Source organism: Salmo salar, chromosome 04 (genome assembly GCF_965601325.2).
Source record: "Salmo salar chromosome 04, fSalSal1, whole genome shotgun sequence".
In the NCBI taxonomy this organism is placed as follows: domain Eukaryota; kingdom Metazoa; phylum Chordata; class Actinopteri; order Salmoniformes; family Salmonidae; genus Salmo; species Salmo salar.
The window spans coordinates 26733415-26746374 of NC_138294.1; the positions used below are offsets into that span (position 1 = coordinate 26733415).

Below are 12960 nucleotides of genomic sequence, written 5' to 3' on the forward strand. Positions count from 1 at the left end.
GATTTGGGTCACTAGCTATATCTTTGGATCATGGTCAGCGGTTCACAGGCTATACCTTGATATCCCAGGTTTACTGGGAAAAGGTCAGCTAGGTGTCTCGAGTATTTGTTGTCGTTTGGATGCTGTGACGGTGCCTGAATGTAGGCCCATTGTCTTGATCCGCACTACATGAGTTATTTTGTTTAACCGGGTGTCATTGAAAGCTTTTATGAGAAGCCTCAAAACTATACTGTGGTGAGCAGCCTTGGTTTTTAGCCTGTCCTACATTCTAAAAATCATTTTCAGTGGAGAAGGCTTAATCGTGGGTCTGGGAAAACCGAACTTAAATCTCAGTTTACATTGATTTATCATCTGCTCCAAAGTTGATTACTTCAGGACCAAGTCTGGCAACAGTCTGGTTGTAAACCACCTCCAGGAAGGTCCAGGCTGGGTTATTTGTTGACGCTTCTGTCAATATTAGCCTGTAGTTAACTAACCTTTACAGTCTTGTTCTTTTGGCAGCAGTTGTTTTAGGAGTCTCTTTGCCTGGGCGTTGGTACACTGTCGCTCTGCTGCTAGTTAATCATTACTTCACAGCTAGTGGAAGACCTCTCAATGTTCCCTAGTCTCAGTAACATTACAAATCTAATCAAATGTTATTGGTCACGTACACATGGTTAGCAGATGTTATTGCGAGTAGCGAAATGTTTGTGCTTCTAGTTCTGACAGTGCAGCAATATCTAACAAGTAATCTAACAATTCCACAACTACCTAATACACATGCATCAAAGTAAAGGAATGGAATAAGAATATGTACATAGAAATATATGGATGGGCCATGACTGAGCGGCATAGGCAAGATGCAATAGATGGTATAAAATACAGTATATATACATATGAGATGAGTAATGCAAGATATGTAAACATTATTAAAGTGACTAGTGATCCATTTATTAAAGTGGCCAATAATTTCAAGTCTGTATGTAGGCAGCAGCCTCTAATGTGCTAGTGATGGCTGTTTAACAGTCTGATGGCCTGGAGATGGAAACTATTTTTCAGTCTCTCGGTCCCAGCTTTGATGCACCAGTACTGACTTCGCCTTCTGGATGGTAGCGGGATGAACAGGCAGTGGCTCGGGTGGTTGTTGTCCTTGATGATCTTTTTGGCCTTCCTGTGACATCGGGTGCTGTAGGTGTCCTGGAGGGCAGGTAGTTTCCCCCCGGTGATGTGTTGTGCAGACCGCACCAACCTCTGGAGAGCCCTGTGGTTGTGGGCAGTGCAGTTGCCTTACCAGGCGGTGATGCAGCCCGACAGGATGCTCTCAATTGTGCATCTGTAAAAGTTTGAGGGTTTTAGGTGACAAGCCAAATTTCTTCAGCCTCCTGAGGTTGAAGAGGCGCTGTTGCGCCTTCTTCACCACACTGTCTGTGTGGGTGGACCATTTCAGTTTGTCCGTGATGTGTACGCCCAGGAACTTAAACTTTCCATCTTCTCCACTGCTGTCCTGTCGACGTGGATAGGGGGGTGCTCCCTCTGCTGTTTCCTGAAGTCCAAGATCATCTCCTTTCTTTTGCTGATCATATCAGGGGTTAGCCTATACTGTGTAAATATTCGCCTAGGAACTATCTTGATGTGGTATCAGTTCTGGCTTTTTTTAAATAATTTTTTGGGGTTCTGTTGAATTTGATTTTAGCGTTAGACCAACACTGAAGTAGATTCATAATACGTTCAGAAACATTCTGTAATCAGGACGGCTTACAGAGTTTGAGATGTTTTATTGACAAAGACAAGCGGAGACATGACAGGCGTTGAAGCTGGAAGCCATGACAGGGCACCCGGGAGAAAAGTACTAGACATCTCAAGTACATTTTCTCAAAGCTTTACTTCCTTGTTAATCTCTTTTTATACCTGCTTTTGTGTCATGTGCCTTAAAAAAAATGGTTACAGTAATCAAATTAAACATATCACAACAGTTTGAGTGTAGAGTTTCAATAAACCAGTAGATCATGTCTAGTTAAGCTTCCAGGTGACCAACTTCACCATTACATCAGTATTGACATTTCTTGACCACATATACAGGTAATTTGTTAGCGGCTGGAGTGTACAGCAGGGCCTTCTGTCGACCTTTGGAGGAAACTCTTCCCCAACTTAGACTTAATGGATTCATACAAAGATTTAATTCGTTAGTGAGGAAACTTTGGTCAACTCGGGATAACCAGTGACACGAAAGTCTCACCTTTTCAGCCAGGTACATTTCTTTGGCAACGAATCCTTCAGAACAAAGCTTCTCCGGGGCAGGCTAACTCCATTTATCCTGAATGAAGTGTCTCTGCTGTGAGTTGAGGACCAATGAAATCAGATTCCCTCCCTCTCGCATAGATTGTCATCATCCCTTTCATTTGAGGAAGACGGCCTAAAACTAACTGGTTGTATACCAGCCACTGTGGCAGGTAGATAAAAATAATAATAATAATAATAAAATCTACCGGCCACTCGTTAAAAAATATATAGAATTTACCAGCCTAAATATTTTATTGCCATAATTACACAAAGGAACAGTCTAACTGCATTTGCAGTGTTGATAGCTCCAGTAATTCCTGATTTTAGTTTGACTATTATTTTTATTTTTTTTAATCCATTATTCCCTTTATGATATTATATTATTTTTCTTTCTTGGCACGCGCAATTTCGTTCCCATTGAACTAGCCAAAAGCCTTATAAAATTGAATCAGTTCCCAGTAACTTCCAAATGTATTCATAACACACTGTTTCAATATTGATCAATAATTCCTGCTACTTCCTTCTTAAATACTCTCTAAAGTCTTATTCAGTTTCCAGTAACCTTTTAACTTTTTGTTTGCTGACAAACCATGCATATTTATCGTTATGAAATCCCTTTATGGTCTATTGAAATCGATGGTTCAATTGAGACTTTCAACCTTATCTCCAGATATCAGAAATCAATACGGGACTGTATAGATAAGTCTTTAGTACTCCATGTAAACATCTTCTTATATGGGTTCTTATGTCTCCAAATATCTCAAACACTTAACCTTAAACATAATTCCTTATCTCACAATCAGAGTTGCTATCCTTAGGAGGCCGTCTATCTAGATTATCATGTCATGCTGTATTAAAATCTCCACCCTCATGTTACTTTGACCAACGGAAATGTTGACAATTTTACTTATTGTCCTCTCAATGTCTCTAAATAAAATAGATACTTGACTTGTAATTGGTAGCACAAGTATTCATCACAATGAATTGAATGTGGTTGACATCTACCAATAGCATAATCCATGTCCCTGCGTTGTCTGCTTCGTCACAGTAATATGATCTTTTAAAGTTGATTTTTAGAATAGCGACACCTGCTGACCGACTGGTACTAAACGAAAGCCAAATATCATTAACCCATTGACGGTTCCAAAACACCATATCTGTGGAACAGGCATGAGTTTCTTGAATTAAATAAGTCGGCACTTACCTTCTACAATACAAAAATAAACACTTCGTTTTCAAAATATTAAATTCCGCTGGTAATTTAAATTTTTTACATTTACTATCACAGTGACTATATGAAGAATAATTTGTATTTGTTTTTCGCCTTTTAACTAGGCAGTCATTTAAGAACAAATTCTTATTTACAATGGCGGCCTACCCTGGCCAAACCCAGACGATGCTAGGCCAATTGTGCTCCGCCCTATGGGACTCCCAATCACGGCCGGTTGTGATACAGCCTGGAATCGAACCAGGGTCTGTAGTGACACCTCTAGCACTGAGATGCAGTGCCTTAGACCGCTGCACCACTCGGGAGTGTTCATGTGAAACGGGTTCTCACAAAATGAAACGTTCTTGCCAGTTACAAATAAAACAGTCCTTTGCACCATGCAGGTGAAAATGCTTTTAAATGTATTTTTTTTAACCAATTGTAAATTAAATCTGACATTTGCGCCATGCATTGGTATAACGAATAGCCATCAAGCTAACATTAAGTGTCAGTGTGGATTTCCCTGCCATAAAAAAAAGTTAACGAAAAACAAAGAATGCGCTTTCCTCAAAAAATGAAATGTTTACCAGTTGCAAATAAAAAAAATCCTGCACCACTCACTTGGTAAATCCAGTCGCTGTTAAGAAGCTAGTTGTCAGTGTGAATTTCCCTGACATTTGACAAGCCTTGGCTCCTGCGAAGTACGTACTTTTCCCCTCCTTCTTTCCGCTCTCAATCATCGGCCACAGACGATTCCAAGCTTCTTTATCAAATGCTGTCCAGTCCTCCTTGAACCTCGGGCTGTTTTTCTTTAAATAGTCATTTTTCTTTGCACTTTTCCATGTCAGATCCCTCGCTTGTCCTGGAGATGAATCTCATGATCACTGGTCGTGGTGGCTGGTTGTTCTACCCATCTCTCAGCCTACCCAGGCGGTGCACCACATCCAGGGAACCTGCAAGAACACTCAGCCCGGCCTCCGGGACTATTGCCCTGCAAATGTCCTTCACCTTTGCTTTAATGTTCTTGTCAGATCTATCTGCGATTCCGTAAATTCGAAAGATTCCTTCTCCGACTGTACCGGTCAGTCTTAACCTTTGACTCCATTTCTGTGAGTTTTCAATGTTGCGTTCTGTTGTTTTAGAGTATTTATTTACTTGCTTTCTTCAGGTAAAGGATTCGGAGTGTTCTTTTTCACCCAAGTTCATGATGTCATCTGCACTCTCTGATTTAAGCTGTGAGGATGCGCACGATGTTGTCCTGTAGGTGAACCAGTGATGGTTCGCTTCTCGGCCTCTTTGGAAGCTGCTCCTTGGTTGGGGTATTCGGGTATGAATCCCATTCACCCCCCTTTTCTACACTACAAGCATATTAATGAGTTTAAGAAATACCTATTTTTTTTTTCTCCATTGGAAGTCTCAACATCCTTTATCACAGCAACAGTTTGTCCTGACTCCATGCTGCTAGCCATGAAGATGTTAGCTAAACATGCTGAAACTGTTTTCAATAGCTAGCTAGCTTGTTCGTTGGAAATCGGCCCAAAAATATTTAAATGGCTTGAGTAATTACAAAATTATTCAAAATAGCTACACTGTATGGCTATATTTTTTTTATTGCAAGTGCAGCCTAAAATTATAAACTTTGAGAGAACCCTAAATTCTTCTTAAGCTAGAAATTCTATGACCTCTAATGCCGCCATCTTGAGCGCCCCCCCAATAACGTTAGATTTACATTTCTTTGTGGATTACCTTATATGAAACAAAATGGCAGAAATTCTTTGAAAACAGCTACTGCAGCATTTATTTAGCTCTAAATCACAACTCGTACTTGTGCCCATACTTGGCTGTTATTATAAAATCCTCACATTGTAGAGGCCGAAGTGTGACCACGTGCTGTTGAATTAGACATTCTTACCCGACGATGCCAAAATCTACCGGCGTTTGGCAGGTGGCGGGTGTTCATTTTAATATTTTATTAATCAAATGTTTTTTTTGCGTGTTAAACAGTAATGTTAAAGTAGCTATCACATTACACATTTCGTAATGACAGAATGCATTTGAAACTTCCTGCACAGGAAAACTTTTGTATGACTTAATAAATAGATTATTTTTTTAATCAATGCTATGCTTGTGCATACCAAAGACGGCATTAACGGTACGTAATAAAATAACACTTCAAATAGCCTATTTCACACCATTTCCTGCTGAATTTGCAAAATAACTTTTTCTTTCATTTGGATTTCAGCACAAATGAAAATGTGGCACTGACTCACCCATGGATTGACGTTTCAATGAAGAGTTCAGAGTTCGACTAGCCACGTGCGCAATGAACGCGCAGTTAGAAGCCCAGCTCGAGCAGGCTCGTGTAAACTGCGGGTGCACGATCAATATCCGTAATACATATATAACCTGAGCTGAAAAGTGAAGCTGACTAGCTTTATAAAAACCTGAGGAACATCTAGCTTGCTTTGTAGTATACCCCTCAGAAGAGCCAATGAAGATTGTCAGTTATTGCTCAACCTTAATCCTAAAATCTTTAGTTAAAACAAAAACAAAGCGTTCACCTCTGTTGTGGTAAAAAGCTGAAGGATGGGCCTAGCGAAATGTAGCCGCTCTCAGATTCATAGATGGATCTATGGATTCAATGACTGACCATCCTTGATGTCAAAATTATAGTTTTAACGATGTTGAGTCTGTTTACATTTACACTGTTTACAAACAGAGTAAAACAAGTTTATATTCTGGGTTCTGATGATGTACGACAGTTGAACTTAGCTCATGAGGCATTTTATAAGTTGTGTTCTTCAAGAATCAATGGGTATATATCATTAATTGCTAAGTCCAAAAACAGATGTAGCAACTGTAGATTCTAGCTTTAACATATATCCACCATGCCACAACAGGACGAGGAGCATCAGACCTCATTGTTTTCAGCACAGCTTCTTTTGACTGACATTCCAGCATCTCAACTCTGAACACCATCGCTCTTTCTCTTCTCACCAGGAACTGTACTATCTGAGAATGCAGAGGATGAGAGAGAAGACTGACAAGATGGAGGAGAACAAAGCCAAGAGGAAGCTGCGGGTGTGCGTGGCAACGTGTAACCGGGCGGACTACTCCAAGCTGGCGCCCATCATGTTTGGCATCAAGGCCAACCCGGATGAGTTTGAGCTAGAGGTGGTGGTGCTGGGATCCCATCTCATTGATGATTATGGGTGAGTTTGAGCTGAAGGTGGTGGTGCTGGAACTAGTTTTTCCCGATCCGCTGAAATCACAACTATTTATAAATGTTTTTACAATGACAGTCATTGTTTATTTGCACTCTGAGGAAAAAGTGTTAATTGAGTAATCATGTCTCAAGTTTTTTCTGATTGCTTGACCTGACCAGGGAAAACTCCTGTCCTAAATGAGGACCACAATGGAAATAAGTCTGAATTTGTGCTTTTATCCGTGACGATGTTTTGTGTTTTTATTGTTCATTTCACTTAGTTGAATCAACTTTATGTATTTTTAATTTGTCTAAAATGTATTCTTTCATGAATGAAATGATTGGTTTGAACACCTGTCCTCCTTTTAGCAACACGTTCCGGATGATTGAGCAGGATGACTTTGACATCGGCTCCAAGCTGCACACCATCGTGCGTGGGGAGGACGAGGCAGCCATGGTGGAGTCAGTGGGTCTGGCGCTGGTTAAGCTGCCCGATGTTCTCCACCGCCTTCGCCCTGACATTCTGGTCGTCCACGGGGACCGCTTCGATGCCCTCGCCCTGGCAACGGCTGCCGCCCTGATGAACATTCGCATCCTGCACCTGGAGGGAGGAGAGGTGAGGAGATGGAGGAAGTGATGTCATGTATCTCAAGGTTTTTCAGGAAGTAGGGTATATCTGTGTTGGGAGCTGAATATAACTAGATACAATTATTGGTTGGCTCCCTCCACTTGAAGTTACCTGGTATTTGATATAGGACATTTTGAACTGTCGTTTTGTGTGTTTTAGTTACTATTTACTCTGTAATTGCCATTTTAACTCTGTAATTACTGAGTTATTACCATAAAAAAATAACAAGGCTACCAAAAATACACAGAAGTACTGGAAACCAAAGAAGGCAACATAACAGAGATAACGATGGTCTTGGTTCAATAAAAACAACTATTTGTTCCCTAAGGGCAATAGCAGTGCTTCAGACACTCAATGGAACTGCCACAGAGACAATAAACAGACTTTTACTCTGATGTCTGATCCTTCCTCCTTTCCCATCCCAGGTGAGTGGCACCATCGACGACTCCATCCGCCACGCCATCTCCAAGCTGGCCCACTACCACGCCTGCTGCACGCGCACCGCCGAACAGCACCTCATCGCCATGTGTGAGGACCACACTCGCATCCTGTTGGCCGGCTGCCCCTCCTATGACAAGCTGCTGGCCGCCCATCACCGTGACGACTACATGGACATCATCAGGAACTGGCTCGGTACATGTAGTAGTACCTATCCTTCACCCCTATATCAGTGGCGTTCCAACTTTTTCAGTGGGGAGCGCAGTTCAATGCAGTATACCAGACTAATAGACTGGTTCCAGGGCCCAGAGTTTTTCATGGTCAGGCAGGGAATAACAACCTCTGCTCTCAGTGTCATGCAACCAAACTAAAACGGCTATAGTTTCTGCACAGCACCAGCTTTGAACTCCTATTTGAATATGCAGAGATCTCTTGGTCGGAAATAGTACTGACCTTGATGGCCTAGTCCGCTACAGTTACCTGGACTGAGGACAGTGATGGCGTTTTTGTTTTAGGTTTCATGGCCTGCCTTTACATCGCCAAGGTGACAAGGTCGCTGTGTCTTTGTCATACAGTTCTAACTAACACTGGCTGACATCACACCCAACATGAACCCACTAGCATTTCAAACACGCACTCGTCAAATGACGCACAAAAAGTCAGTCAGCATCCCAACAACTTGTCTTCTCGAGATACAGGTAACGCACCCTAACTTGGAGCGTGAGTAGGCGGTGCCCTGGAGTGCGTCCAAGTGACCTGATTGGTTGGAATCAGGTGGAGGCTTGAGTAAAAGGGCGATTGACAAGGCTACAGGCCAATCGGGTTGAAAGGGCCAGCCTTTTTATTACAACCTTTAGGACAGTGGTATAGTACATATACCACTATATAGTACAGTGATATGATACAGTAGCTAGTACCTTCGGCGTGGAAAGATGTGGAAAACGTGTTATAAGAATGTTGTTAAATCAGTTCATAGATTTCTGGGGCTTTTAGCTAGTCCCTACGGGGCAGAAAGTCCCTACAGTGGTAGCGGTAGACTGTTGACTTCCCCCTGTTCAGAAAGTACTAGAATGCTGAGAATGCTCTAAATTACATCCACAGGAGACAATGTGAAGGAGCACGACTACATCGTGGCCCTGCAGCACCCGGTCACCACCGACATCAAGAACTCCGTCAAGATCTACGAGCTGATGTTGGACGCCCTCATCTCCTTCAACAAGAAAACACTCGTCCTCTTCCCCAACATAGACGCAGGTCAGTGGTGAATCTCTGTTTGTTTTCCGTCGCCCTTTCCTTATTTCTCTCCTCTTTGCCCCGTCATATTGCGCAACCACACACACACACACACACATCGTGGAGCTGGAGCTACAGTGTCAGCCCTCCCTTGGTCAATAGTGCTTATCTAGTTCAGCTGCAATCCTTCAGTCTGTCTCATGATTAGGGCTAGGACTGGTTTGAAGGGCGTAGAACTTCCCCAGAAAGGATTAGATACCAAGTGACCAACCATTACTTAAAATCCAACAAAACACTACTGCAAAACATGACATGGCTGCAGTTGAATCTCCAACTGTAGACTGTGTAGGAGTCGATGAAATTAGACATCCCACAGTCTTCTCCGTTCCGTCTTGTAACCCCTGACAACCCCTGTCCCGTCTCCGTGATGACCCCAACAGGAAGTAAGGAGATGGTGCGCGTGATGAGGAAAAAGGGTGTCGAGCAGCACCCTAACTTCCGGGCGGTGAAGCACGTGCCCTTCGAGCAGTTCATCCAGCTGGTGTGTCACGCTGGGGCCATGATCGGCAACAGCAGCTGTGGCGTCAGAGAGGCGGGGGCCTTCGGGACCCCCGTCATCAACCTGGGGTCCAGGCAGACTGGGAGAGAGACTGGTAGGTGGGTCTACTGAAGTCAATGACCATTTACCAGGTGGTCTAGAATCATGGGTTTCGTCCAAAATGGCACCCTATTCCCTATATAGTGCTTGAATATGGGTCCTGGTCAAAAGTAGTGCACTAAATGGAGAAATGGTGTGCCATTATGGAGGCAAGCGTGGCCTCCATTTGGAGCAGACTAGGGGGCCTACTTGTGGTAACCAGTGTTACTTTTTTTAATGTTTCCTGATATAGTTCTTAATTAAAGGCTTTGCCAGTACAGTATGAGTGTTTGGCGATTGCTTTGTTGTCATTCTTCCAGTCGTCCCATTACGAATGCTTATAGGATGTTGAGCTGTATTTTCTATTCCCAGGTGAAAACGTCCTCCATGTCCGAGATGCAGACACTCAGAATAAGATCTACCATGCCCTGGAGCTGCAGTTTGGGAAGAGATACCCCTGGTAAGCACCATTACATAACCTCTACAAAAGGGGTTATTACAGGATTATAACAAGTTCCAACAGGGAGACACCACCCAGCACAGAAGCAGAGAAAATGTCTAACTGGCCTCTTGGAGACAGGTCCTTTATATCCTAATCAGACAGCACCAAATGTTCTGGAAACACCAGCCTGAGAGTCTTGTAGTCACAGAACATCATCAATACAATACAACAGTGAATAATCAGTGTCCTTGTACATCCAGTCTGGCGTCAACCACCATCAACAGATATGACAATAATCCATAACATTCAGTATCAAATCAAATGTATTTATATAGCCCTACTTACATCAGCTGATATCTCAAAGTGCTGTACAGAAACTCAGCCTAAAACCCCAAACGGCAAGCAATGCAGGTGTAGAAGCACGGTGGCTAGGAAAAACTCCCTAGAAACGCCAAAACCTAAGAAGAAACCTAGAGAGGAACCAGGTTATGAGGGGTGGCCAGTCCTCTTCTGGCTGTGCCTGGTGGAGATTATAACAGAACATGGCCAAGATGTTCAAATGTTCATAAATGACCAGCATGGTCAAATAATAATAATCACAGTAGTTGTCGAGAGTGCAACAAGTCAGCACCTCAGGAGTAAATGTCAGTTGGCTTTTCATAGCCGATCATTGAGAGTATCTCTACCGCTCCTGCTGTCTCTAGAGAGTTGAAAACAGCAGGTCTGGGACAGGTTGCACGTCCGGTGAACAGGTCAGGGTTCCATAGAGGCAGGCAAAACAGTTGAAACTGGAGCAGCAGCACGGCCAGGTGGACTGGGGACAGCAAGGAGTCATGCCAGGTAGTCCTGAGGCATGGTCCTACGGCTCAGGTAGAGAGAGAGAGAGAGAGAGAGCACCGGATAAGACAGGAGAAATACTCCAGATATAACAGACTGACCCTAGCCCCCCGACACAAACTACTGCAGCATAAATACTGGAGTCTGAGACAGGAGGGGTCGGGAGACACTGTGGCCCCATCCGATGATACCCCCGGGACAGGGCCAAACAGGCAGGATATAACCCCACCCACTTTGCCAAAGCACAGCCCCCACACCACTAGAGGGATATCTTCAACCACCAACTTACCATCCTGAGACAAGGCAGAGTATTGCCCACAAAGATCTCCGCCTGTCTGGGGCGCCAACCCAGACAGGAAGACCACGTCAGTGACTCAACCCACTCAAGTGACGCACCCCTCCTAGGGACGTCATGGAAGAACACCAATAAGCCAGTGACTCAGCCCCTGTAATAGGGTTAGAGGCAGAGAATCCCAGTGGAGAGAGGGGAACCGGCCAGGCAGAGACAGCAAGGGCGGTTCATTGCTCCAGAGCCTTTCCGTTCACCTTCATACTCTGGGCCAGACTACACTCAATCATAGGACCTACTGAAGAGATGAGTCTTCAGTAAAGACTTAAAGATTAAGACCGAGTCTGTATCTCTCACATGGGTAGGCAGACCATTCCATAAAAATGGAGCTCTATAGGAGAAAGCCCTGCCTCTTGCTGTTTGCTTAGAAATTCTAGGGACAATTAGGAGGCCTGCGTCTTGTGACCGTAGCGTACGTGTAGATATGTACGGCAGGACCAAATCAGAAAGATAGGTAGGAGCAAGCCCATGTAATGCTTTGTAGGTTAGCAGTAAAACCTTGAAATCAGCCCTTGCCTTAACAGGAGGCTAGCACTGGAGTAATATGATAAAAAAATGTTGGTTCTAGTCAGGATTCTAGCAGCTGTATTTAGCACTAACTGAAGTTTATTTAGTGCTTTATCCGAGTAGCCGGAAAGTAGATCATTGCAGTAGTCAAACCTAGAAGTAACAAAAGTATGGATGAATTTTTCTGCATCATTTTTGGACAGAAAGTTTCTGATTTTTGCAATGTTACGTAGATGGAAAAAAAGCTGTCCTTGAAACAGTCTTGATATGTTCTTCAAAAGAGAGATCAGGGTCCAGAGTAACGCCGAGGTCCTTCAGTTTTATTTGAGACGACTGTACAACCATCAAGATTAATTGTCAGATTCAACAGAAGATCTCTTTGTTTCTTAGGACCTAGAACAAGCATCTCTGTTTTGTCTGAGTTTAAAAGTATAAAGTTTGCAGCCATCTACTTCCTTATGTCTGAAACAGGCTTCTAGCGAGGGCAATTTTGGGGCTTCACCATGTTTCATTGAAATGTACAGCTGTGTGTCATCCGCATAGCAGTGAAATTGAACATGATGTTTTCGAATGACATCCCCAAGAGGTAAAATATGTAGTGAAAACAATAGTGGTCCTAAAATGGAACCTTGAGGAACACCGAAATTTACAGTTGATTTGTCAGAGGACAAACCATTCACAGAGACAAACTATCTTTCCGACAGATAAGATCTAAACCAGGCCAGAACTTGTCCGTGTAGACCAATTTGGGTTTCCAATCTCTCCAAAAGAATGTGGTGATCGATGGTATCAAAAGCAGCACTAAGATCTAGGAGCACAAGGACGGATGCAGAGCCTCGGTCTGACACCATTAAAAGGTCATTTGCCACCTTCACAAGTGCAGTCTCAGTGCTATGATGGGGTCTAAAACCAGACTGAAGCGTTTCGTATACATAGTTTGTCTTCAGGAAGGCAGTGAGTTGCTGCGCAACAGCTTTTTAATTATTTTTTGAGAGGAATGGAAGATTCGATATAGGCCTATTAGTTTTTTATATTTTCTGGGTCAAGATTTGGCTTTTTCAAGAGGGGCTTTATTACTGCCACTTTTAGTGAGTTTGGTACACATCCGGTGGATAGAGAGCCGTTTATTATGTTCAACATAGGCGGGCCAAGCACAGGAAGCAGCTCTTTCAGTAGTTTAGTTGGAATAGGGTCCAGTATGCAGCTTGAAGGTTTAGA

The 12960-nt window shown here is 43.2% G+C and overlaps 1 protein-coding gene across 6 annotated transcripts in view; it reads left to right on the plus strand.

Moving 5' to 3' along the window:
* Positions 1-12960, plus strand: part of LOC106602595 (bifunctional UDP-N-acetylglucosamine 2-epimerase/N-acetylmannosamine kinase) — a 41933-nt gene that overhangs the window by 12871 nt on the left and 16102 nt on the right. For all 6 annotated transcript variants that reach the window (XM_014195323.3, XM_045716639.2, XM_014195324.3 and 3 more), the window contains exons 2-7: positions 6467-6678; positions 7041-7287; positions 7725-7932; positions 8839-8991; positions 9411-9623; positions 9980-10067. In XM_014195323.3, the coding sequence (XP_014050798.2) occupies positions 6485-6678; positions 7041-7287; positions 7725-7932; positions 8839-8991; positions 9411-9623; positions 9980-10067 (1103 nt within the window). In that variant the 5' untranslated portion in view covers positions 6467-6484. The remainder of the gene's footprint in view (positions 1-6466; positions 6679-7040; positions 7288-7724; positions 7933-8838; positions 8992-9410; positions 9624-9979; positions 10068-12960) is intronic.